This window comes from Limanda limanda, chromosome 3 (genome assembly GCF_963576545.1).
Source record: "Limanda limanda chromosome 3, fLimLim1.1, whole genome shotgun sequence".
Taxonomy (NCBI): domain Eukaryota; kingdom Metazoa; phylum Chordata; class Actinopteri; order Pleuronectiformes; family Pleuronectidae; genus Limanda; species Limanda limanda.
In genome coordinates, this window is record NC_083638.1 from 15,198,257 (window position 1) to 15,225,948 (window position 27,692).

At 43.6% G+C, this 27,692-nt stretch overlaps 1 protein-coding gene across 1 annotated transcript in view; it reads right to left on the reverse strand.

The window, feature by feature from the left end:
* Window positions 1-24,904: 24,904 nt before the first annotated feature.
* Window positions 24,905-27,692, reverse strand: part of insyn1 (inhibitory synaptic factor 1) — a 43,943-nt gene continuing 41,155 nt past the window's right edge. Inside the window, exon 2 of the mRNA XM_061068942.1 lies at window positions 24,905-25,729. Within this exon, the coding sequence (XP_060924925.1) occupies window positions 24,905-25,729 (825 nt within the window). The remainder of the gene's footprint in view (window positions 25,730-27,692) is intronic.

Genomic DNA, 27,692 nt, shown 5'->3' on the forward strand with positions numbered 1-27,692 from the left:
CCGAACAGCTCATATGTTTCTGGAGCGCATTTGACGGATGAGACAAATTCATCAAATCAAACCTGTTTGGAAAACTTTAATGACGGAAGATTCGGAATCAGTGTGTTAACGTCACTGACACAATATGAGGTGGTATTTATTTTTAGATGTTCAACAATTTGAGAAGGAAAATATGGAGTTGGTGTGGAAAGACCTTTAATTCTCAATATTTTCTCCTAACTATATTTCCACCAGCACATCCTCACATGTTGGAGAGGTTGTTTGTTGGAGGCCAACTGGCACAAGCCAACTTGCAAACAATAAATAGAAGCTGTTCAGCCGTGTTACAGCAAAAATGTGAACCATGAGTTATTGTTTTTAATATATGTGAATACAGTTTGCTCTAAGTGGGTCCAAAAATCTAACAACAGAATCTCAAGATGTACGTAGGAGTTACTGTTCACATTAATGTCACCAAGAAATGTCATATAACAAGCTTAACTATTTCTCCAATCAGCTGCCAGAAACTACTTACACTATGCTAAATATTCTGTTAATAAAAACCAACAGTTGTAATTACCAAAGTTAACTTCGGTTACCACTGCGCTGAATTCTGCTATTAGTGTATTTGTATGAAATTAAAAACAAATGAAAAGGAGATCCATAATTAAAGTGGTTTGCCAACAGCACAATAATGAACATTTTCATTAATGATTCATGATTGTATATTTATTTCACAGTTATATTATTCATTCAGAATTGGTTACTCATTTACTCTTTTAAATGTCACAGCATACCGACTCCTACACATTCATTTGTATTTATTATTGCTCTTCCCTGAAAAGATGCAAAAAGTCAAAAGAGTTTCTTATAAAGGTGGAGCTGTAACGTGAAACTTTTAAGGATTTGGCTCAGATTAGAGGAGTTTTAACTTCCTGTCTGCTTGTGGGTGTTACCATGAACAGAATGAGAATTTTCACAGATTATCTATTCTCAAATCGTGCACACACTCAAACCACAAGGTGGGAAACTGGCAGTGCACCAGCGACTACAGGATATTATACAGATAATCTTCTCAGTGTCGGTTTGCATCAGCTAACATCTGTCTCTCGCTCTTTTTTTTATCTCTGCCGCACACACCCACACACACAAACACACGCTATAGTTTTTCTCACCTCTAAAGCTCCATCTTGTCTTTATCTGCCCGTCATAGACATACTGATGCCCTTCAGCTAAGATTTTGACCACAATCCAGCCTCACAGCTGTCGGTGGGACCCATAGGTGACACTGGACATGCTTCCTGTTCTAACATCGTTTTCTTGTCCTCCTTAATTGGTCTCTAATTGCAGGTCTGATTCTTGTACAGGTCAGCAATTATCTGGGTGGCTGCACTTCCAGTTCAGGAGGTAGAAATGTGGTGTAAAATCTGGAAGCTATTCACACTGCTTTAGCGTTTCTACTAAACACTGATACACTCATACAAAAGGTGCAAAGTAGAGCACTGCACTGGTTCTGTTTCCACATTATTCTGTTAGTAGGGGATCATTCTGCTCACAGAAGGCTTGAAGACTGGTGTGCACGTTGTGTATACAAAGGATAGCGAACTTAATCTAATTCGATTTGTATATTTAGGCTGTTTGACTAAATGGGAGATGTGGCCACGCAATCTTTTAGCTCAAAAAAGCTCCTTTTATCACACTAAATTATGCAGAAGAGCTAAAAGACTGCGTGACTTCACTTCCTCTTTGCTTCAACAGATTTTTCTTGCAAACTATCACATCACAAACCTGGCTTGCGTCTGTGCTTCACTCATTTTGCTGTAGAAGAAGGAAGCATTGAGGAACACTGATAACATACGTAAAAAATGTAAAATGTAAAATATGTGTTTTACATTTTACATATATATGGTCTGTGTAATATAAATGTAATACATTTCAGTCCCTTGAGGATGCTGTTATGTTGCAACTCCTAATGCAAATTCAACCAATCACTCAAGTAAACTATACCAACTCACTTCCTTGCTCATGGTAATGAAGATGTAGACGTGTGGCACAATCATTTCACATTTACCATCAAAAACTACTGCTGAAGATGGTGCAAGGCAATTTCCTGATATTTTGTATGCAAGGGGGGTTAAATTGTCTAGAAGAGCATGTAATAGTAATGAGAAACACAGACTTTTCTACTAAAGAACAAAACCAGGAGAATGGCAGAAATGTGGAACTGACAGTCTTTAGAATAAATAAGGTTAATGTTGGAAATGTATATGTATTAATAAAAAAAACAATTTTCATGCATGATTGGTGGTAATTTTAGTATCGTGTAAATCACAAGCCTCTACAACAAACCTTGACAAATCATAGTGTGAAAGTGTTAACACGCAAACCACATGCTATATCTGCTTTACTCCAGCATTTTCTCTGAAAAACAAACCATCATAACATGGACTGAATTATTTAAGAAAAGCAGCTGTGGATTTAGGTTTTTTAGGTTTCAACATTCCCCAAAAAGGCTATGACATTCTGAAGGGACTGACAAGTGGAGGAGGAAGAAGAGGGGATATGTTCCCATCCCTACATGGTTGTTTTAAAAGAATGTATTGTACATCTAAAAGGGAAGGAGCTTAAGCTGTTTAACATATCAATGGTTTGTAGTTTGGCTTGACTGAGCAAGAGCAGCACAATGTCCTGTGATATCTGTGACTGACTGAGTGACAAAGTTACACTATTGGTCGGCGGGCTGGGTGCTGGTGCAGGACTTTTTCTGTTGGTTGTGCTTTTAAAATGATTTTGTTTCCACAATTAAATCAGGGAGAGGGACTCGTCACTGTTGGCTGCTTCGATACTTAAAGCTTCAGAGTCAGGTGTTTCTGCCTGAGAACTGCATGCAGGAACGTGGAAACAACCAGTGTTAAAACCAGCTGACAATTCTGTCAGCACTCCGTCAGGAGAGAATCTTCACGGTTCAGTAGGATTTTATAACTGCGCTCTGACCAAGATGCCAAATTTATGTCTTAATGGAAAAAGAAATACGACATGTTGCATGCTTATACACTGTCCCGCCATATACTAGGTTTTTAAAAAGTCTTGTCTCTTTGTGGTTCCAGTGTGCAGTCAACAGCCTGACAGGCGGATCTGAATTCAGACTGATTCTGGGAATATGATGATTGCACACTGAAAATAAAACTGCTTCACTGACAAGCCAGTAGCTAAAATTATATTTGACATAAACTGATACAAACAACACAAATTACAGTTAATCTCAATGGCGGACATTACAGTTAAAGCCAGCATTTACTTTACTTATTTTTTACATAAAATGTATTATAGAGAGAACAATAACATTTTAGGTGAAGCATCTAATACCCAAGCAATGAAGCTGGCCTACATCCTAGAGGTGATTAGTTATTTAAAAAGACATTAAAATTATTTTGGTCCAAGTCAAAATGTACAAACAAATATAATCGTTGAGTATTTTGGGCCGGTTAGGACTAATTTCCTTTTCTCAGACAGGGGAAACATATGAGCCCCAATTTAGTTTATTCAACAGCAGCTGCAAGTCAGAAAATACGCTGAAATAACACACATCACAACCAATTTCCTTGTGATTGGGCATGCTTCTCAGCTGCTAAAGGGATTTCAGACACGATAATAAAGATAAAAAGGAGACATTAATAATTTTGTTATGTTAATTAAAGGCAAGAGGATTAACAATAACACAGGAGCCTTGTAAAGCAATAAACAGACAGGGGCTCTGACATTTTTCCAAAACCATTTATAATAAATGAATAAGGTCCCTGCTGCTATCAGACAAATCATATGGAATGAGGGGACAAAAACACTTTCATTCTCACTTTACTTGATAAGGCCGCTGTATTTGAATTTTACAGTTAGAAAAATCTGTGGTGGCCGCAATAGGCGATTTGCAGGGGGATGCCATCCTCTTAAAACCAGAATGATTTAAGATTCATCTCCCTTGATAATCTGTAAATTATGCCATCCCCTCATAGCTGATCGCCATCACTATGAGACAGTGTGCTGTGTGTACAGATAAAGTAAATTTGTATGCAGGTGAGCATGCTATAGTTAATACCGTAAACTAAATTGTTGGAGACACAGTTTTTTAAATCGAAAAGCATCAAAAAGACCAGTAGGACAGAGACTTTGCTCATGCTCCCTTTCTCTCCTACACAAACATACTGACAGTCTGTCGGTCAGTTTGACCACCAGCAGCACCAGGAGAGATTCTACTCATGTTGTTACCCATCAAAACATCCATAAAGGTGTTACAGTCTTTGGCAGGATTCAACCTAAACTCTGTAGATACCGCTTTCACTGTACACATTTAGGCAACAAGCGTGTAGTTCTCAACTGTCGGAAAGCTGTCCCCCTTCTGTATGTCTGTCTCTTTGCTCTTCACCAGTCAAGGTGTGTTTCAATTCAGATTCACATAAAATGTATATGACTTGCTGTTGTTAGTGACATGGACTTCATTTGGTCAGACAAAAGAACGTTTTTGATGTATTAACTGTCAATCTGTTTGCTCACGTTCATGTTTCATGACTCGCGCCGCAATTCAGACTGACGGAAGTTTAAGTTGATGAGAAGTGTCTGAAGGCACCTTTAGTTTGAATCAGTATGATGCTAAACCATAGACTTTAAATAAAGATAAGCAAGATGACAGCTCCCCAAAAGTGACAGTGGCAGTACAGGTTATAAATCAGGTCACCTCCATGTTAGTGGAGGGGCATGGACTAAACTGAAGTCAAAATACACGTCAAGTAAATGTTAACCAAAGATGGTTTCTGTCATTTCATCACACTGATTAAATTCCAAGCGTTTATGGTGAGTTCAGTTTTAATTTGTAATCTGATGCTATAAATACCAGGTGAACGTCATGATTGATAGCTGAGACTAACTTTCGATTGGTCAAGCATGTGTATCGGCTGGACTGGACTGTAGCAGCATAGCACAATAACTACTGTGCAGATTCTTGCTCTAAATTTAGTCAAAAGCAGAAGATGGAAGCACCCGCATCTGAGATGTTTCCATTTTGATCGACAGGACGAAGATGCGACTCGTCATCCATCTTTAGTCTATGAGTTTGACAGTGCAGGTAAGAATAAGGATAGTTTTACAAGATTTAGTTGCAAGACAGAGAACTGTTTAATATGCAGTGTTGAATGTAATTGGGACACCTGTGTTGTACACAGACATGTCTAACAGGGTCAGCTTTGACACTTGGTAACATACGGTAATATTGCCTGTCTGTTCGTTTGCCCCTGGCATTGTAATAAGTGGCTCACTGGCATGGCTTACTCACATGCCATCATAAATGTTAGTAGTTAAACCTGTGCGTTCCCCGCAGGTCAAAATGTCCGCCACGAGAAAAAGGTCTCCTGGGTGTTTCAAAGTTAATGATGACTGAAGTCACACCACCTGTGGCTTTTACTGCTACACACAGCTGGTCATGGTCATTGATTCGTAGACAAATGTCATGAAGAGCTGCGGACAAATTGAAATGCTTGCTACAAGAAGATAACAGATAGTGTGGAATGGACAGAGCTGTGAGGAATTGAACAACGTTAGTGTAACTGCCGCAGCCACTCCAGATGGCAGGCAGCAATGTGACATTAGCACTAGTGACATGTGCTCGGGGTCGTTCAGCCTGCTTGATGCATGAGCCTGCATTGCATAAGCGGCTCAGAGATGACCTCAGCGTTTGATGGGTTAATAGCCCCGGATCTCGGTTGAAGCTTTGGCTTGTTCAGAGCTGATTGATATGTTAAGATTGATTTCACATCAGTTAGCATAATGAAATTGCCTGGTGGAAATGATTTTTGGTAGTTTGGTTACTGACAGTAAAAAAACCAAATGAAAATTCAACAAAGGGAGCAGTGTTTGCTGACCTCCTAGCAGCACAGCTGACCTTCCAGCAGTCGGGCCGACCGATGGAGGGTCTCATTACCTGCATCTATTGATAGCAATCTGTCTGGATAGATAAGGCAAACCCATTCAATTAGTGAGGAAAAAAAGACATTAAGTATGTGAATGCTGTTTTACATGAATTAAGAGTACTTGGCTAAATTTAATTCTCAGACTGATGTTGGAGTTGAGTGTGAAGTTGACACTTTTGTTTCATTGATTGTATACGTAGCCTCTGCTTCTGTGACTGGTTAGAGCGTATTAGCAGGACAAAATAAAAGCCATCACTGCTCTGTTAGGCTATTTTAGTCCATATTCTATCAGTGAAAAGAATGACATGGCCATTAAATGTATTTATTGCGGAATCCTGGCTGTGTCTAAAAAGATGATTTTATATAGAGAACAGAGAGCATTATTGAAATCTTATTAACACCTGGGCAGTGGGCGACTCTCACCATTTATTTCATTCTAATTTCCCAACCATTTGAGTAAATGTCACAAATGCTGTATTCATCCTTAAGATTGGCTGCGTGCAACAGCTGGCACTAGCTGCCAGTCAGTGTGCCATAATAGATCGTTCCCAGGCACCCACGCTCATTTCATTTTTTTTTTTCTTCTCATGCTGGAGAAAACGGTTTCTACATCACACCACACTGCCTCTAGCTTGCCCACATTGAGGAAATGCAGGTTTGTCCCAGGCGCGATCAGAAGCAGGTGGTGAGACCTGGCGGGGAGGACGACTGAGCTGTTTGTAATCTGAGCGCAGTGCATGTCGTGTTTAATGAGAAACCGGCGGAGAAAAGAAGGAAATTACTGAATCCTGTGTGGAGGTAGGTAGCTGAGGAAAGGGCGTGGACTAAGTGAGATGGCGAGTTGGGACGACCGTCTGGGGAGCACAGCTGACCCAGGACATACACATAAAATGTATGAAAAATGATTAGGCTGTGACTAATTACCCGTTTAGTGTCCCCGAAAGTTGTTAAACAGACCATTGCCTTTTAATACCCAAAGTAAGGAATGGGATTAATTAAGCAGAAATGTATTCTTCTTCTCTGCCAAGTCCTATTCTCACAGTCTCTAAAAACACTGTGATGAGGTTTTTACCTCAGGGAAAAAGTTTGTAATGGCCTGAGAAGAGAACTCCTTTTCATAACTCACCACTTCTTTTGGGGCGGATGAATGGATGTATAAGCACATGAGCAGCTGCCTCAATAAAATGGAAGGCAGAGGGAAAAATGTAATTTCGAAGACAATGGATTCATGACTGCACATCTGTTTCTTGGAAAAGCATGACATATAAACGTGAAATCTAAAATAGTTTTCAGGAATATGTAATTCTTAATCGCTATTTGTGGTGAACCACTAAAATAGCAATGTGGTTGGGAACAGTCTATTCTGTATTCTGCTGCTGAGAAATGTTGATCTTGTTGGTGGGGTTACATCTATGTGGTTGACAATGCCAGCGCAGTCCATCAGCCAGTGACATTTACACAGTGTAACAACAGAAGAAAGGTGAAGCTAGCTCACAAACACAACACTAGATGCACCACCTCTCCTGTTGTTCTGCGTATAATGAACTGAACTCCCCCTTCAATCATCATCTATCTAATTATTCCACAAATGTGTGTCTGTCTTTCTGTATGTGGCTCAGATATCTTGAGAAACATTAATCCTATCACCTTCACACTTGGCATGTGTATTGTTAAGGTCCCAAGTGCAGTGTAGAAGTTGGTCACGTGATATGTTCAATATTAATCAACTTTGAACAAACAGGCGAGCTGCTCTCTGTAGCAGTGGTGCCTGGAATTATCGAAGTAAAAAATGGCAGTAAGTAGTGATTCTCCAGTATGAGGGGCCGTGAGGGACATTATTCAGAATACCCTCTCACACACACAACTGAAAAGCTCTCACACACACAACTGAAATGCTCTCATACACACTACTGAAAAACTATACGCTCACACACACAACTGAAATGCTCTCACACACACTACTGAAAAACTATACGCTCTCACACACACTACTGAAATACTCTCACACACACTACTGAAAAACTATACCCTCTCACACACACTACTGAAATGCTCTCACACAAACAACTGAAAAACACCGCTCTCACACACACACTACTGAAAAGCTCTCACACACACTACTGAAATGCTCTCACACACACTACTGAAAAGCTCTCACACACACTACTGAAAAGCTCTCACACACACTACTGAAAAGCTCTCACACACACTACTGAAATGCACTCACACACACTGCTGAAAAGCTCTCACACAGACTACTGAAATGCTCTTACACACTACTGAAAATCTCCCACACATACTAGTGAAATGTGCTCATATACACAACTGAAATGCTCTTGCATAGTATTGTGGAATATAACGGTTCAGTGGTGAATACAATTAAATGCATTACAATTAAAAAGGAAGGCCTTCCTTTCAACTGAAGGAAACAGGAAGTCCACACCAGGAAGTGCATGTGCTTTTACTGGATTTGAAGTAGTACTTCAACCACAATGCATGTTCACCTGATCCTCCTTGTTTTTCTGGTCCAAACTTTATTTTTTGAGGTGAGAGGCAATGAAGAGGATATTGTAAGTTTTTTTACTAGTGCTCTGCAATGCATTGACTCATTGCAAAGGGAGGAGTCCAACAATTTCGGTCAGGAGAGGCTTTATAGAGAGCTTGATGATCATACACAAACTCTATCTGCATTTCTTGCTGTCTCCAGATATAATCATGATGATAGTGATGTGAGTAATCTACTAGGATCATTGTATAGATCAGGGGTGCCCACACTTTATAGGCTTGTGATTTTAAACGATATAGATAACATATTTTATATTTTATATGATATAAATGATTAAATATGCATCCCATAGTTTGTATTCCCCTTCTGTTGTCCTGGAGATTTAATTTTACCAATTTTACCAATCACATTATTAAATGTCCCCCTCTGCACACAAGCAGTCATATAGATAAAAAGAGAGAGAGGGGGGGGCTACGTATTCTCCACATAGGTTTGAGTGGAGAATACGTAATTTACCCTCCACACCCGACATAGCAAACAGTGGAGAAGTTCTTGAAGATGGATGACATTAAATTAATAATTTAAGTGGAGAAGTACAGTGAGCTGTATGATCCTCCAGAGGTGGGACCATGTCATTTTCTGGCAAGTCCCAAGTAAGTCTCAAGTCTTTGCCCTCAAGTCCCAGGTCAAGTCCCAAGTCAAGACAGGCAAGTCCCGAGTCAAGTCCAAAGTCAAGACTGACAAGTCTCAAGTCAAGTCCAAGTCCTGCAGTTTGAGTTTCAAGTCCTTTTGATCACAGAGTAATGATATATTTACACAGATCATGTATGCTTTTAAAATCTGTATTTATTTATTAAAACAAGTGCAATTGAAATTGCACTTGCGGGGGCCGCTCCTATGCAGTGCAAAAAAGGACAACGGCTCATAAATCCAATCCAAAAACTGTTATTTTTAATTAAAGGAGATCTTTACAAATTTAAGTGCAATGACATTAAACATGTCAAACATTAAACATTTAACATGTCAACACAACATTTAAGAACTTTTGGGAGGACATGTCAAGACATGAACCACATGACAGCTAAAATAAAAAGTTTAAATGCTGCTGTCCCACTGTATATTTAAACTTTTGGTTAAACTTTGGTCCACCTTTAGAGCGCTAGTCTACAAACGTCTTGTTGAGTAGAGCTCATTCGGGTTCACTTTGCAGTGAACAGCAATCCAGCACAGCTGAAGAGTCACCTGCAGGCGGCCGAGGCAGGTAGGCCAGTCGGCTATTGAGTTTCAGGCAGTGTTGTCCATGAACGAGTTAAAAAGAACGCGTTCATTTTTATGAGAACGTTGAACTAAACGCAACTTAATGACAAATAATGAATTTGAACGGTGAACACGTTTATATTATCTGAGGTCAAGCTGAAACGTTACGTAATGTTTCCTTCTCCTGAGGAGAGACGCTGTCTAAAACGAATGCTTGCAACATGTCGTTGTGATCGTTGTTGTGTTTATTTGAAATGAAATGCAGTCTTACAGGGCAAAATACCGTCTGAAAGTTGCAATTCCGTTTTTCAACTTTTTTTTGTTGAGGGGGGGGGCTCTTGCATATAGCACCAAATGTGCTAGGGCCGACCCTGTGTAGCGCAGTGATTCTCCCACCGGTGCGGCGCGGAGGCATAACAGCGCGCGACCGGGAGGAGAGAATGCGAGGCGGATCTAATATTATAGCTAATGTTTTGACGTCTGCATCTCTTTAACGGCGGAGCAGTAAACAAATCGCTCTTTCGCCGTCGTCCACTCTATGCAGCTCTAGGGATTAGCGCTGCGCGGCGCTGCGCGGCGCTTTGGCGGCGCTTCCGCGTCCGGTTTGAACCCGGCGTGACGAGCAGTCCGCCCCGGTTGACGTTCGCAACATCGTCCAGGGCGGGGGGCGTGGCAGTGGCGGCGGCGGCAGGGGCCGCCACTTCCTTTTTAACTGAAACACCTTCCGTTTCAACTGAAACACCTTCCGTTTCAACTGAAACACCTTCCGTTTCAACTGAAATTTTCATATGTCTGTATGAGAGCTTTTCATATGTGCGTGTGAGAGCTTTTAATAAGTGTGTGTTAGAGCATTTCAGTTGTGTGTGTGAGCGTATAGTTTTTCAGTAGTGTGTGTGAGAGCATTTCAGTTGTGTGTGTGAGCGTATAGTTTTTCAGTAGTGTGTGTGAGAGCATTTCAGTTGTGTGTGTGAGAGGGTATTCTGAATAATGTCCCTCACGGCCCCTCATACTCCAGTTCCTGGTTCTGCGTGCTAAGTTGAGCTTCACTGGGCTTTAAACAAAGAGGTGAACAGCTCGGTCTTTAGTTGCTGTGGCTCAATTACTGAAGGTTGCGGTTTCTGAAAGAAAGCTGGAACCAGCATCACCACAGGACTAAGCAAACAGCCCATTCCAAATAGGCATTTTAATATTAGTCACTCTAGTAGTTTTTATTGATAATAGATATTCATCCTGTTGTGGAACAATATTTTCACTGGTGGCCCTAGACAAGCTTTACTAGCATGGTCTGATTGTATCCAGTGGAGCCAGGTTAGAAGCCAGACTTTCTGGGAGAATCTCATGCAAGTGCATTGCATTTGTAAAGAGTGGGATTCACTTGTCAAAGTATGTAAATGGTTGTTTTTCCTACATTTGACATGTTATCAATATTTTTACCATAAATTTCTGGTGCGACCTTTTTTAAAGTCTTGGCTGAGTGAAATAATTGGGTGAATTCACGGGCTACTTGTCAGCGACCACCTGTTCACTGCATGATGGGCTTCCCTCTTGTTTTCTTCCATCCTTACAGGCAAAGCATTCTGAATTTTCTGTCTCCAGTCTTCAACCATAACCCAAACAGAACCCCCTGTTACCCACCAGTCCATGCTTCATGTTTTCATCCCACAGCAACCATAGCTTGTATTAATTATGTCACTTGTATGACGATGTAACAAATACACTAAATGTTAAACTTGTAGATGCATGATATACCCCTTTCCCCCCCACAAAGGATTGGGATTCATCCAAACTTGCAGAAAACAGTTGTATGACACTGTATCAGGCAACCATGGCAACACTAAAACATGTCTTTGTTTTGTGTGAAAGACGATCAGAAGATGTTGTTGTGCATGTATCATGCTGTGAGTAATTTTGCTGCCCCTCATTAAAGCCGAGGAAGACCTAAGCAGTGACCACAGTCATTATTTGACAGTTTACCCAGCATTGCCCCGAGCAGTCTATTTTTAATTGCAGTACAAAAAGGACTCTGGAAAAAAAGTTGTGGTGCAACTATAATACCTCAATAGATCAGGTGTATACAAATTCAGGGTATTCAGTTCATTATTGTCACAATCATGGTATATTGTAGAATTGGAAAAATAAATCTTCAAACGATGTTCAATGCCCGTTTAACTAAAATGGCTACATAGTCCACATTTAAAGTGTAATTCACATGGTCCAGTTTGTAAGAATAGAGACTGTAGAGCCTGGCAATCTTTGAATAATACTAATAAATTGGCCTAGTATATATTGGTTGGGATCTGGTACAGACAATATGCACTCACCTGCATGCTCTGCTTTGGAGTGTAGACAGGTTGAATACTGGTTCAAATGCTCAATGTAGATTCAGATCAAACACATTTGATTTACCTCCACTATTGTCATTGGTGACATTTATGTATTGAAATATACTGAGGCCTGGGTCTTACTTATAGGTCCTTTTCAGACATTTTGACCTGCCAGTGTAGGAAAAGTAGCTAAGTAACTAATAACAAATCATTTTGGCTCCACTGTTTGAAAGCCATCATGCACACGCAGAACTATGTTACATCTAAATGGAGTGCACCCCTCATTGATGTAGTAGAAAGAAGAATCCCTCATCCCTTTTGGATGTGGAAGAACGATACAAGGACACCATGCAGCTTAAAGCTTTTAAAGGAGAGATGCGCTGAATGCCAGCTGCTTACACACCCAATGATAACTCGTACTAGTTCTTCACTAGTATTTTCTGCACTGCTTATACACTTACACCTCTCTCAGGCACAAGTAGGACCAACATGTCCAATGTGCCCTGTGATTCAATAAGCTCTGCTGCCGTGCAATAGTGAGCCATAATAAATAAAGTCCTTAATGATCACTTCACTGTAAAACAAGCTCTTTTGGAGGAGGGGAACTATGTGTGAGATTGAGACCATTTGGCTAACATTAATCTTCTGTGGGTGTGTTGGGGCCCAGTGCCGGTGATGACCTATCACATCTGCTCATTCTGAAACTTGTTGTCTCCATGGCCTGCTCAAAATGTTTACACTCAAAATTGTTTAACCTCTTCAGTGTTTCTCAGAGTGGCTGCTATTCACAGGTCTTTATCTGTATCCATCCCTTGAATCTACAGGGTCAATGTTAAAAATGTATACAATTATATAGTATTATTATAATCATTATTATAATAATTATTATTATCATAGTATTTCAAACTTAAAACCCAACTTAACTTATCGAAACTTAACACACGTGCATGTTGCACAGTTTGCTCCAGTTGACCTGAGTCATGCAGATTAGCAGACAACAGTTCAATGTGTAGTTATTATATATAAAAGAAAAAAATATGCTTATTTTCAAACTGTGAACTGCACAAATTAGGCTTACATCATTTCGCCATTATGGAATAGTTTCTTTATTTTATAGGAGAAGGAGTTTGTAAATTGGTGCTGTTCTTCCTGCTACAGCTGGATTCTTATAGCTCAGTGCAAAGTGGTAAATCCGGTTGGAAGACGGCAGAGATCAGACTGTCAGCTGGGAGATTTACTCTTTACATGCTCTTAAAGTCCTGGTCTGACACTGAGGGTGCCAGAAACCCCTGCCAGATTGCCAGACACCAGGCCAGCAAAAGGGCCGCACAGCCATTTAACGGCCGTGCTTTCCAGGCTTTATAGCCCATGCTGATGCACTGAGGACACAAGCAAAAGAGAGCATTTATTGACCACTTGGACGAGGCCATAACTTAAAACTGCTGCCTGATTGCTTTTTATCCGAGCTACATTACAGGCCTTTTGCAGCCTTAGGATCAATTTTAATCGAAAAGCAGTGATGTTTGTTTGTGACGTAACTTGGCATCCCACCAAACATGCTATATCCCATACTTACCTCTACTTAATAGAGGAATAAACATGAACAAGACACAAATTGTCTCTGTAGCAAAATACTACTTTCACTGTACTTTTAGAAGATAGGTCTTCACGGGTCCATTTGATACTGACCACAATTGGACCAAGTCAAATTATACTCAGTCTTAAGATAGATCACATCTCCTTTTAATGTCCTGAGTCCAAAGTCTCTGTTTCAATGGAACAAACGGATGTGAATGGACCATGTTGTACTCTGTATCTGCTCTTGTGGTCCAGGAGAAGATATATTAGGAAGTCAGTGAAAAGAGGATTTTATATTATTATTATTTTTATTGTATTTTTGTATGCGTTTCTTTCATTTAAGTTCCAAGGATAGTAATTTATTTCTGCTTAATATCTGATAGAGCATAATACTACTGTCAAAGATTGTGTTATTAGGGTCTGTTTGTGTCTAATGCAGTTCAGATTTTGTATAATTATCCTCTGGTCCATTCACGGCGCGTGTGCTAAGGTCTCCCTCTTTTATAATTGGTTCTAATAATACGCCCATTAGGTTCGTTCAGGTTTTCCACTGCTCCAAATTGTTGACCCTTTGATGACATCAACTACTCACCATTCTAATAGATTAATTGTCAGAGAGCTGAATAACCCCAGAATAAAAAATTATTAACGTCCTAAATAGTGATGGCCCTGAGTTAAAGTAGGCCGAAGCTGCCTCCTTAAGTTGTACAGCTCAGGACAAAGTGGGCATTTTTCCAATGGGATTTGTTTTCCATCACTGGTCTCTGACATCATCTGAAATGTGAACAGGTAGTAATGACCTTTCTCAGCTGAGGCTATAAACTATAACATACCTGGATCAATGTCTTGAACTGTGAAACATATTTTCTGCCCTTTATGCCTAATTCTGGACCGAACTTAAGGGATAGCACTGAGGTTTTAATTAATTTGTGTTTATTCCTCCTGCTGTTAAAGCACCTGGCTTAATGAAATCCCACAGCTATTAATCTTTTGACATACCTTTGAGCTACTTGGTCAGCAAGGCACTGCCAGAGCACAAACCAAGCCTGACATTTGACTAATTGCAGTCATTTGAGAATGATCACTGCTATAATTTATTGGAAGTGCTCAGCAACGTAGCACAACATTCAGGCACCCCCCTCTGTCTGGTGAGCCACTTTACAGTCCGTCTAACTACTGTGAAAAGTTTACTAATAGGAGCAAGGTACGTACAACTGTAATTACTGAAATCAGAACCATTTTGTGTATCCGAGGTCCACTTTGAGTTCTGCAAGAAGTGCTGAGGACGGACAACCTGTCCACGGCCCAATCAATCATCCGGTGGTATGGCATTACCAAACTCCAATTATTTCCCCTCCCTTCTGTTTCACAGTGCAGCCTCAGTAGAATGACTCTTACCTGTCCTTGGCACCTCGCGAATTGCAGTGCATTTGATGAAGACCTCAGTCACAGCCTTCTGGGCTGGAGTGGAGAGCTCATTACAGCCAGAGGAGACAGGTGTATAGAAAAGACTGAATAGAGGAGAGTGTGAATGAGTGAGAGAGAGAGGGAAAGAGACAAAGAGAGAAGGAAAAAGTATAGAGAAAGTAGTAAATATGAGGGATGGGAAAAGCCCCTTGTTAGGTGAAATAAGTGGCACTTAGGGACTGGTCTTGTACATTGCACCTGTCTTATCACCATTTAACTCATATTTGTTGGTTTTACTAAACTGTCAGCAGTTCCCTGCCTTCTTGGCCTTTACCTGTAAAATGCCATGGACATGCTGACAGGCTGCCAAACTGGAGCTGTCTGGAAAAGACTGCAGCCACCTTATTATTTGACTTCCCCCACGTATCGGCAAAATTTGATGAACACACACTGAGCGGCACTCAGCTGCAATTATAATCCATCGTCCACCTTTCAGATACAAATTTGTTTAATAGCAGCTTCCTCTCATTGACTCTTTTCCTTTTCAAAACTCACCGCTAACTCAGTGATATATATATATATATTTCCTGATCATGATACTCTCTGCAACATTTTTCGCCCATTCCTGCAGTCGGTGTCAGTGATCTCTCCTGTAATTGTGTATTTTTCTGGATCGATTCAATTGTTTCCTGATGTATTCCTCGCTCAGCTGAGCATGTCATTACACACATCATTTGTGTGCAATTTAATACGGTTTGCAACAAGGTTATATTTCTGTGGTGGTTCAACTTGAGGTCTCGGGAGTATTTTTGCAGAAATCATTTCCCTCTCTGTCTCTCTTTCTCACTTGCTAACAGAAATTGCCTTGGCGGTGATTCTGCACTCCTCTGCGTTTGCTCGGCCATGCCACGTTTTGGGAGATATTGCAATTATCAGTCAGGTAATGTGATGAATATGGTAACTTTAGCCCGGGTTTGAGCTGATCAGTTCTTCCCAAGTGTACTGCTTCATGAAATTATATCCAACCGTTGGCTTATGTCTTTTTTATTGGATGTAGGTATGGTATGATTTTTTTCTGTTACTCATTGGCTCTTAATTGATGGCTGGACTGACAGTGTATGATGGCCAAGTAGAATTAGTTACTACACTTTTTAACCAGATGTACCTGTCATACGGGATAGAGAGGTCAACTTGGCATTCAAGTCAGTGCTGTGGAATTTGGACAAGCACAGGAAAGTAGTCAAACTTGTGGACTTTTTTGTGCTCATTAGCTGAACTGCATTAATATCACTCTTCCCCCAACCAAGGTCCAAGTCCATGAAAATGATTGGGGACCTTTATTTGATCGAGGCCTTTTGCTCGCCTTCTCTTTGACCTATCATGGAATAATTATTACCTCCTATTACCTTTCTTTGTTTTGCTTGACACGCTGTTCAATCCCAATGCCACGGTGTATGTGAAAGTGACAGGGTTCTCATTAACTTTAATTACTGTGTGCTGAAGCCGTCTGAAGGGAGCGTTTTGTCCCAGGAACCGCCCAGCCCCCCACTCGCAGCCACAGGCCCTGTCCTTCATCACCTGTGAAGGTCTAATCTTATCTGCGGCCATTGCAAGACTCTTCATTAATGACTCCCTCGGCCCAATCAAATGGTGACTGATGGTTGACGTGGCCTTGTCCGGCCATACCTCAGGTGCTGGGAGCTGCTCTTTGGTTGGCCAGGGCACAATGTGCAATTGACCCTGTGGCCGATTTTCACTGGTGGCTGTGTGTGCATAAACACGATGATGTCCTCTACGTGGGACACACGGTGCCATGCAACTTTGTGGCAACTGTTCAATGCACCTGCAGTTCAACAGATTGTTTTTCTGTCTATGACCTTGTCCCATCGGGTGATCTTAGCTCTAAGCTTGACTTTGTTTTGTCGAGTTCAAGCCGTGGTACAGTTTCCATTCAATTCTGCTCCACAACCCAAACCTTAAAATTGAGACACTACATTTTAGCCAAATCTGAAAATGGAAAGGGGTGTGTACAGGGAAATATCCGGGAGGTAGTACAAGGTGGAGGGGAGGTGGAGAATAAATAGTTTGTTCTTGTAGCTGCAGGATATAAATGGCACAAAGATGAAACAAATAAACCTTGGGTAGCCGCAGCCTTTAGCCAATCCATAGTTATCAGTGAGACTGCACTGAACTCTACTTTCACGGACCCTCACCAATCAGCAGAGAAAACAGAGATCTGTAATTTCTTTTTCTCTGCTCACTGATGGAGGCAGAAGGCGGTGAGAGCGAGGTGCGGTAATTATATATTAAAGGTGGGTAAGGGAAGGGCTGGGGGCATACGTGTCTGTGTTTTAGAATCATAATCAACCTTTTAAAGTGGTTTGGCTCCACACTATTTGTCAGTCACTCAGCAGAGTGTCCCGCTGGCAGTGATTAGAGGATTGATCAGGAATTTGAACTAATACATGCCCAATGCTGATGTCAAAACACAGATGGCATGACTGACTATGCAGCCTCCTCAGAGAAATTTGGTTTAATCCTGTCTTATGGACAAGTCTGGACAAATTCTGTTTTTATATTCATTAATTGCTGTGATAGTGAAATAGGAAAAATCAACACTTGTAGAATATATCTGTGATCTCCTTGCACAGTGTGGCTGTGGACGTACAGACAAGGCACACGCATGTTGCTCACTTAAACAGACACACAACATCTGTTATGCAGTGACATCACAAAACGATCTTCCCAGGAGGCGGATGACCCCCCCCCATCAGTGTGCTCAGGTTTTCATAACCTTTGGATGCCTCCCATCCTTGTCCTACAGAGCATAGAGGACAAAGCTCTATCCTAGAACATGAATAATAAGCCTTTTGGCAAAAGAGACATTGTGGCGTGCACTCATGGGTGTGTCCTCTCACCCAGTGGGTCGATGGGAAATGTAAAGTCTGTAGCTATATATACTTCCCGTATGGGGAACATGTGCCTGTTCTTCCTGACTACTGATTAAACAACAGTAAGCAGTACCTGCGTCTCTGCCTTTCCTTGTCCTGCCACATTGGTGACCCCGTTTTTTTTAACATGTTCGAGGTGAAGGAGGATAGTGTCCCTTCCTCATCGGGGGAAGACGTTTTTTCTTCCCCGGCTCCCGTGGACCGTGTCTCCACGACGACCATGGCGCAGCAGCTTCCAGGATCGAACAGCTCCGCGGAGCACGTTAAGCTCCCGGAGTTTTGGCAGAAGACGACTCCAGGTATTTTTTGGTGGTCGCGGCTTTGGACCAGCAATCCACCCGGCGCGTGATGCAGCTCCTGCGAGCCCCGCCGCTGCGGGGAAAGTACACCGCCATCAAGCAGCTTCTCCTCCGGCGCTACAGCTTGTCAGCCGCGGAGAGAGCGGACAAGCTACTGTCGCTTCCCGGTTTGGGTGATGGTTCGGCAGTGGACCTGATGGACGAGATGCTGTCGTTGCTGGGCTCCGAGGATGAGGGTTTCCTGTTCCCGCACATCTTTCTGCGCCAGCTCCCGCTGCAGGTGCGCGCAGCCCTCGCCAACTCTTCCTGTTTGGCGGCCGGCGACTTCCGTGGATTAGCTGAGGAGGCGGACCGGATCCTGCTGACTTCGAGGAACGTCTCCGTGCAGAGTGTGGCCGTGGAGTCCTCGCAGTCGACGTTGGAGAACGAGGTTCCGGCAGTGACGGCTGCAGTCTCCACCCGCACACAGCGCGGCCAGCTGTGTTTCTTCCATCAGCGCTTCGGCAGCAAGGCGCGCCGCTGCGTTCCTCCGTGCGCGTTCCAGGCACCGGGAAACGGAAGAGCCGGCGCTCGGTAGCAGCCGTGGGCGCTGGTGATCAAGAGGAGCTGCTGTTCGTTCATGACTCCATATCAGGTAATCAGTTCTTGGTGGACTCCGGCTCGCAGAAGAGCCTTCTCCCTCCTGCAGCTACGGACCTCTCGGCCCGTGGCAGTGGTCCGCGTCTGACAGCGGCTAACGGCTCGGCTATAGAGACGTTTGGTACCAAGTCTGTGACTGTGTGTTTCAATGGACGCAAATTTCTGTGTGATTTTGTTGTAGCCTCCATTACGGTTCCTATTATCGGAGCAGATTTTCTGTGCACTAATGGGTTGTTAGTGGATGTAACTAATCGCAGGCTCATTGATGCTGTGTCTTTTGCGTCTTTTCCGTGTCAGTCAGGGGGACCCGGGCCGTTAACACACGCTAATTTTGCGGCGTCAAAGGATGTCTTCCAGCGCTTACTGGTGGAATTTCCTTCGCTGACAACGCCCGCATTTTCTGCCGCGGTTACTAAACACGGCGTGGAACATTTCATTCCCACTGCGGGTACGCCCGTTTTCGCACGTTCGCGTCGCCTCGACACCGTGAAGTTAGCCACCGCGAAGGAGGAGTTTGCTACCATGGAGCGTTTGGGGATCGTTAGGCGGTCCAACAGCCCGTGGGCTTCACCGCTCCACATGGTGCCCAAGGCGGATGGTTCTTGGCGGCCGTGCGGCGACTTCCGCCGTTTAAATAACATTACGGCCCATGACCGTTACCCAATTCCGCATGTTCAGGATTTTTCGATTCGTCTGGCGGGCATGACAATTTTTTCTAAAATCGATTTGGTGCGAGGTTATCATCAGGTGCCTGTGCGGGCAGAGGACGTGCCCAAGACTGCTGTCATTACGCCGTTTGGGCTTTTCGAGTTCCTGCGGATGCCGTTCGGCCTTAAAGGCGCAGCGCAGACGTTTCAGCGATTGATGGACTCGGTGCTACGTGACCTCGCGTTTGTTTTCGTCTATTTGGACGACATCTTGGTGGCCAGCTCGTCGGCTGATGAACATTTGTCGCACCTTAGGCAGGTTTTCCAGCGCCTTGATGGGCATGGTCTCATTGTCAACACAGCCAAGTGCCAGTTTGGGCTGTCTGTCATAGACTTTTTGGGCCATCGCATTTCGTCGCAGGGTGCGGTTCCTTTGCCCTCGAAGGTGCATGCAGTTGCGGATTTTCCCCGTCCGGTCTCGGTCAGGTCGCTACAGGAGTTTTTGGGCATGGTAAACTTTTACAATCGTTTCTTGCCGCGTGCGGCCCAACTCCTGCAACCATTGTATGGTGCTTTGAAGCTTAAGAAAGCCAAGGACCAGGTTGATTGGACCCCTGTGAGGATCCAGGCTTTTGAGGGGGCTAAGGCTGCCCTGGCTAACGCGCGATTCTGGCGCACCCCGCGTCTCGGGCGCCCATCGCCCTCACGACCGATGCTTCAGATGTGGCTGTTGGTGCAGTTGTTGAACAGCGGGTTGCGGGTGCGTGGCAGCCCCTTGCATTTTTTTGCTGCGGTTTGCGAGACAGTGAGCGAAAATACAGTGTGTTTGACCGGGAACTGTTAGCGTTGTACCTGGCTACGCGTCATTTCCGTTTCCTGCTGGAAGGCCGCCCTTTCACAGCCTTTGTTGACCACAAACCATTGACGTTTGCTATGGCAAAGGTGACAGAGCCATGGTCTGCTCGCCAGCAGCGCCATCTAGCGGCGATCTCCGAATTCACAACGGACATCCAACATGTGGCGGGTAAAGCGAACCCGGTTGCAGACTGCCTGTCGCGGGTGTTGGTGTGCCCTGTGCATCTTGGGGTTGATTTTTCCGCTCTGGCTGCCGATCAACCTGGGGACCCGGGTATCGTTGCACTGAGAGCTGCGAGTACCGGTCTGAAGCTGGAGGAGGCAGTTGTGCAAAATGGTGGGCCTGCCCTCCTTTGCGACGTCTCCACGGGCCGCCCCCGCCCGGTGGTGCCGGTTGCTTGGCGCCGTCGGGTCTTTGATATGGTGCACTCTCTTTCTCATCCGGGTGTCCGGGCGTCGGTGAAGTTGGTGTCTTCGAAGTTTGTGTGGCCTGGCCTTCGCAAAGAGGTCAAGGAGTGGGCGGCCACATGTGTGGCGTGTCAGCGAGCTAAAGTTCACCAGCACACTAGGGCGCCCCTCGAGCCATTTTTGATTCCAGCCAGGCGTTTTGATCATGTGCATATCGACCTTGTGGGGCCTCTTCCCCCTTCCCAGGGTTTTACACATCTCCTTACCATGGTAGATCGGACCACTAGGTGGCCAGAGGCGGTTCCTCTGTCTTCCACGACATCTGCGGACGTGGCACGCGCTTTTCTTTCAGCTTGGGTCTCACGTTTTGGTGCACCGTCTGATATCACCTCTGACAGAGGCCCGCAGTTCATTTCGGAGCTCCGGTCGGGCTAGCAAAGTCTTTGGGCACACAGGTTCACCGTACCACTGCCTACCACCCCCAGGCTAACGGTTTGTGTGAACGTTTTCACCGGTCGCTTAAGGCGTCATTGCGGGCTGCGCTCTCAGATGCAAACTGGTTGGATCGGTTGCCGTGGGTGATGCTCGGGTTGCGCTCGGCTCCTAAGGCTGACCTGGATGCCTCGCCTGCAGAGTTGGTGCTCGGTCAGCCGCTCCGCATCCCAGGGGAGTTTCTGCCTCACAGCTCGGCCCCCTTTCCGCGTCCTGCGTCACAGTCCGCTTGTGCACCGGTGCCCGTGCATCATTTTTCTCCTCGGTCTTTCGTGCCAACGGATCTCGCGACCGCTCGGTTTGTTTTCGTGCGTCACGATGCTCACCGGTTTCCCCTCCAGCCCCCGTATGACGGCCCGTTTAGGGTGTTAGAGGCGGGTTCTAAAAGTTTCATTCTGGACATGGGCGGGCGCAGGGAGCGTGTTTCGTTAGACAGACTTAAGCCAGCTCATCTGTTGGCCGGCGAAGAGGTGCTACCGGCCCGGGTTCCCCGTCGTGGTCGCCCCCCTTCTAAGACCCCTGTGTTTTTTTCTCCAGTTGTGCCTCCTGATCCTGTGTCTGTTGTAAATGATGTCCCTTCTGCTTGTTTCACCCCTGCGTTTGCGGACGGGGATCGGCGTAGCCGTTATGGTCGCCTCGTTAAACCCCCTGAGAGGTACTGACTTTTGTCCCATTTTGTATTTTTCCCTCTGGGTGTTCGGGGGGGGGCTGTGTGGCGTGCACTCATGGGTGTGTCCTCTCACCCAGTGGGTCGATGGGAAATGTAAAGTCTGTAGCTATATATACTTCCCGTATGGGGAACATGTGCCTGTTCTTCCTGACTACTGATTAAACAACAGTAAGCAGTACCTGCGTCTCTGCCTTTCCTTGTCCTGCCACAACATTGCTAATGTTTTGTCCAAATACATAAAATCTGACCCCGATGATAATGTATCCTGCACCGGTGCAAAACTGCGGTATATACGAAGAGCTGATTTCATTGCAGATGTGATTTATGAAATCTTTCGAATGGAAAAGGAAGTGAGAAAAACAACCTCTCATATTGAAATGTCTGGCGGGTGTCTAGGCATCACAATAAGGGCTTAGTTTGTTTGTCTGTGCTTGATGATTTTCCTGTTTGGCAGCATAGCTTTGTTTGTTTATGTTAATGGGTGTGATGACCTGTTGGTCCCCAATCTTGCAGGGAAATGGCAGCCGATGCTTTGGGGAGTGAGCCATTGATCTCTCTTCAGTGGCTCTTTCTTCACAGGTACTTGGGATTAACCGAGCCGGGAACAACACAAAGGAAAATGTTACAAAACCAGCAGAAATAACAAAACATAAATTCACCATATTATTTCTGGTATATGCATATGTTGCACAGCAGCTCCAGGCTAATTGATGCTTGTTTGGCTTCTACCAAGCTGCCTGCTGTGGAGAAGTGCTCACTCGGCTTCCCTTACTTCGGGCTCTTGAGGCTTGATGCTGCCTAAACACACAGCTGTAATTCCCCTAGATAGTACACTAAGCAACTGTTATACATGAACACGCAAACAAAAGCTGTTAATGGATTAGCTTCTCTGGACCACCTAATAATTTGAAGCGTTGCAGTGGACAGTTGTAGAGGACTGGGCACATTCCAAGACATGACTGAGGCTACGTCCATGCTACTACCTTGATACTGCATTTTGCTTCCATAGCAATTTGAATCCCTATTGATAATAACACATTTTAAAACGCATATCGCTTGACAAAAATAAAAACTTTTAGCAACACCTATAATTGATTACCCATTTTGTATTCTACATGTTCCTCACTCAGGAGTTGATGGTAAGACCAAAAAGACCCAAACACAATTTTTGGTTTTGTTATGTAATCTTGTAAAAATTGTAAAACCCATACTATTTTGTGTGTTTCTGTGAGATTTGAATCATCTAAAAAGTGTTTAACTTTATTCTGCTGTAGGCGAATATCCACACTGGTTTACAGAAGAACGATCATTTGATTTATACTTTATAGTTGAATTAAAATGTATTGCTTTGACCTGTTGTAGATTATTTGAGAACATTAATTACTGACTGTAATCTGATTTATGTGAGTTTGGTTTAAATATTTGAATGACAATTTGACTTCTCTGATATAATGTACTGCAAATAATAATTCAGACAGTATGATCAACTATCTTCATTACTAAAAACTCTAATTCACCTAGCAAATTTGACAAAAAGTCAAACATTAAGTCAAAACGAGCGTCTTTCTGTGTGAATGAATAAGATGCCTTGACCGTTTCTCCACACCACGAAAGGTTAAGCCCAATTTAGGTGATCAGAGGCACAAAGGTCAGCTTCACAGGAGTCACTTCTCCTCTTTGAGACTATACTGCATTTTACTTTTCAAACTGAAAACACAACATTGGGAGAGTAGGGGTGAGTGCACCAGGGGAGAAGGCTCACAAAGCTGTCCCCCAGGGAACATTATTGCTTGGTTAAAAAAAAGAAAAATAGAAGAAAAATCTTTGAACAGAAACACTCTTTCCACCATATGCTCTCGCTCCTGGACGCACATTTATTGAAATGTCAGTTCTTTAGGGGCCCAGTTCTAATTTTTGTTCCACTCAGTGTCAGTAAATAGGTCTGACTGTGAGTTTTTGTTCGCAGATCCCAGGAGAGTGGCATGCACGCTCAGCAGAGAGACCTCTCACTGCAACCTCCCTCTAACATATTGATCAGGAACGGCTATTGGCTTTAGCCCTGTGAATAAAATGCTGCTCCATCGAGTTCACTTCCCCGCTGGGCGATTGCACGGACAGACAAAACCTTTAACAATCTTTTAGTGGACTGCCATTTAGCTGAGATCCTAAGCCTTATGACGTCAATGGCTGGCACGGAGGAGGGAGGAGGGAGGAGGGGAAAGAAAGAAAATAGGAAATGTCACTTTTGTGTACCGCATTTCTTCAAATTACTTTGTGTATCTATTTTCTCTGCCTGCCACTCGTGTGTTCTAGCACCTGCCGCAAACCAAGAAGCGATCGCATTGAGATGATTTATAAAACCAAGGGCAGGTAAATAGAGTTGTTTTCTGGCTCTTCACTCAAAGTTGTTTGTCGACATCAAAAAGAGGAAAGAGGGTTGACATGTGCATCTCCATACATTTACCTGCTGAAAGCAATGATCCCCTTGACATTTTAAAAAACGTGGACATGGAAAAAAAGACATTTATACAGATTCAGAGTACAGAATGTGCAGTGTTTTGTTTCCACATTATGGGAACAGGCATATTTTGCTAATTTATTGTGACTGGAATGAGGAAGGAGAGGGACCTCTTCATACGCCAATCCCAATTTTGAACTATTAGTTATGATTGCTTTTGTAATTTCTGCCTGGAATCCAGTCTTTTAACCTATGAACGTTTGGTCCGACAATAACTTTCATCAAAATCATCTGCTTTAACTTCATTTCATTGTTTTCCCTGAGCCTCAGAATGACTTTAGGTAGTCGAGTGTTTTCCCATATATCATTTATTTATTTAGTAATTAATTAATTTGTGTATTAATCTATGAGCTATGTATTTAATATTAAATAATGCACAGTCCTCTTCATGAGATTTAAGATAAAATCGGGGCTTTCTCAGTGGTCCTTTGTTTTCTGTTTGGCTGGAACATAGGGCAGTACAGTTTGGGTGCTCTTGTCAGAGACAGTTTGTGTGCTGCTATTTCGTAACAGTTTTTTGCGGCAGCCGGGGTTTAAGAGACTTTTCCTGGGTAGTGTGTGAGCTCCTGCCATCCCCTTCACTGGTGAGGAGACGTAGGAAGGGTCCAGAAAGTTATGGTGGAGTGAGTGCTCAGAGGAAGAACGTTTGGGGGCCATTGAGCTGGCCAGGGGACCGGGCTCAGCATCGCTCTCTGGTGTCGCACAGCCACTCTTGTCCTCCTCTAACCCGTCTTGCTCCTCCTCCTCCTCTTCGTCGTCGTCGCAGCACAAAGCGTGGTACAGAATTTTGTCACTGAAACGCACTCGTTCTCTTGTGCCGGAGGTACGAGAAGTCTTGTGGCTGTGCGTGGAGCTGCTGGCCTCCTCGCTGGAGGAGTCCGGAGTAATGATGCGGGGCCCGTTGGGTATGGGCAGCCCGCCATTCATCTGGGAGTACACGGAGGCAGTGGTGGGGGGTGGGGTCGGGGTCTGTGTCTGGGTGGGGATGGTCCCACGGCCCAGCTCCGGTCGTAGATCCCCTGGTTGCTCACCGGGTCTGCGTGCGACTCCTCCGGCAGCCTCCAGGTAGCTGCAAAACTCCCAGCTATCAGAAAGCACATCTGAATTGAGGAAGTCGAGCCTGAAGGCCTCTCCCAAGCCTCGCTCACTGCTGGACGTGCTGCTGGCCGTGGCCACCGTCCAGTCATCTGGCTCCAGGTCAAAGTCAAAGTCGGACGTAAGTTTATCGATCTGACCCACCACCTGAAACAGAGAAGACAAGAGAGAGCTCATGAGATATTGTATAAAAGCTAATTTTTGGTTTTTAATTCAGATTCATATATTTTTTACATATGTTAGTGGCATCTGTCCAAACTAAAGTATCTGATAAACTACAACCCACTGTTGCAGTCGGGCCGATAATGTTTTCACCGTATTACTCTTTGGGAGTCTGTGAATGTGTGTGTGTGTGTATTTGCACATGTGTGTATGTATGTATGTGCACAAACATACACATAAATGCGCCCAGAGTGGTGTTCAGGGTAAGGATTAGGGCTAGGCATTTACTTAATGATTAAAGGTAGGGTAAGGGCTTAGGGAACACATCATAACCACGAGTTTCCTCACTAAGGAATGTATGTGTGTGTGCTGCACTGCACTAGTTTAATGGAAGCTACCACAGAGGCAGTCTTCAGCACCAGTAGCCAGGTGTCAGTCCGTGTCTGTCTGTCTGTGGACAGACCTTGTCACTGCAATAAATCACAACCCTTGGAGCGACACAAAACTTTACAGGTGTGTAGTTGAGCTAAAATTGAAGGTCAAGTTCTAAGATATGTTTGATCTGACAAGTACTTGTGAGTATGTAGTAAAGACTGGCGAGTACTCATCATCGTCAGCATGTCAACATGTTGACAGGCGTCATGACCGGGCTGATCCCATGACGGTCTCCACGTCTAAATGGATTTCCTATACCCTGCTCTGATGCATTATTTTCACGTGGTGACATCATCACAGGGCTTTTAGCACCACAGCTCCATTACTTGTGTAACGTAGTATAAAGTACACAGGGGGTTCATAATTATATTACAAATAATATTGCTGATCTTCATTTGAACAGATACAGGACATGCATAGACTTAATTCAATGACAAACCTCTAAAATAAACTTTACCAAAAGCATTTAAACCCACTTCGATATTGATATCTCTTACAGTTTACACAATATTTTATTGCAGGAAATTTCCAGATGCTTTATATCCCACTGATTACACCCCCCAGCCCCCGAAAAGGCAGGTTGAACAAAAAGAAAGATTTATTCCCTGCTGCTAATAGATCTGTGTTTGCCTTTACAGCTTGTCCTTACACTTCGTTTCAACAATAAATCTTTAATTGTTTGTTCGTGTTTTTAAAATGGTCTTTACTTCTGCCACGGCCTCCCGTGGACAGGTGTTGTAAAATAGCTTTATGCTGCATTAAAGACAAAATTAAACTTGCACTGAAATGAGGTTGTAGCATTGAAGACGTGTCGCAACTCATTAAAGAGGCTTCTTTAGCTCGGAGAGAGAGGGGGAGAAAACAGCATGAAGAAGAATTGAAGAAGCCTCTTAGATGAGCGGTGAAAGCTGCTCGCACACACAGTCCAGTGGCTGATTCACTTTGTCTTGATGTTGGCCTTGTATAGCGACAGCACCAGGATGAATGAGATGAGCCCACGCAGACATATAGCTTCATGGTACGAACACTAAACCGCAGTTCCTCTTGATGGTTCCGCGCTTATGCATTTTTTAATTCCAGTGCTATTGTAATGTCAGTATCTAACAAAATGAAGTCAAATGTTCACTCACTCACTTCATTTATTGTTCCCTCAAATACAACCTACAGTGTGGAGTGTCTGGTGAATAGAAAACACTTCAGCTGGAATCACACTGGTTTGCTGTGAAGACTTAAAGCTCATGCCCTCTATACTCGACATTTTAGTATCTTCAATCAGCAGGTTCTGCTCTCAACAACACGCTATTGTAAAATGGAAACACTCAGCACGTATGTACTGTAGCTTGTAACTTTTCCCATTACCATTCAACAAAGAAGCCAGGTGGGTTCGAACTCCCCAAAAGTTTATATATTTATTGTATATATATGGGTCTGCAACATAATTGCAGCTGAATAGCAGAGCAACTGTGGTTGTACCTTGAGATTCTTAGAAAGATTCTTTAGTTTTTTTTTTTCT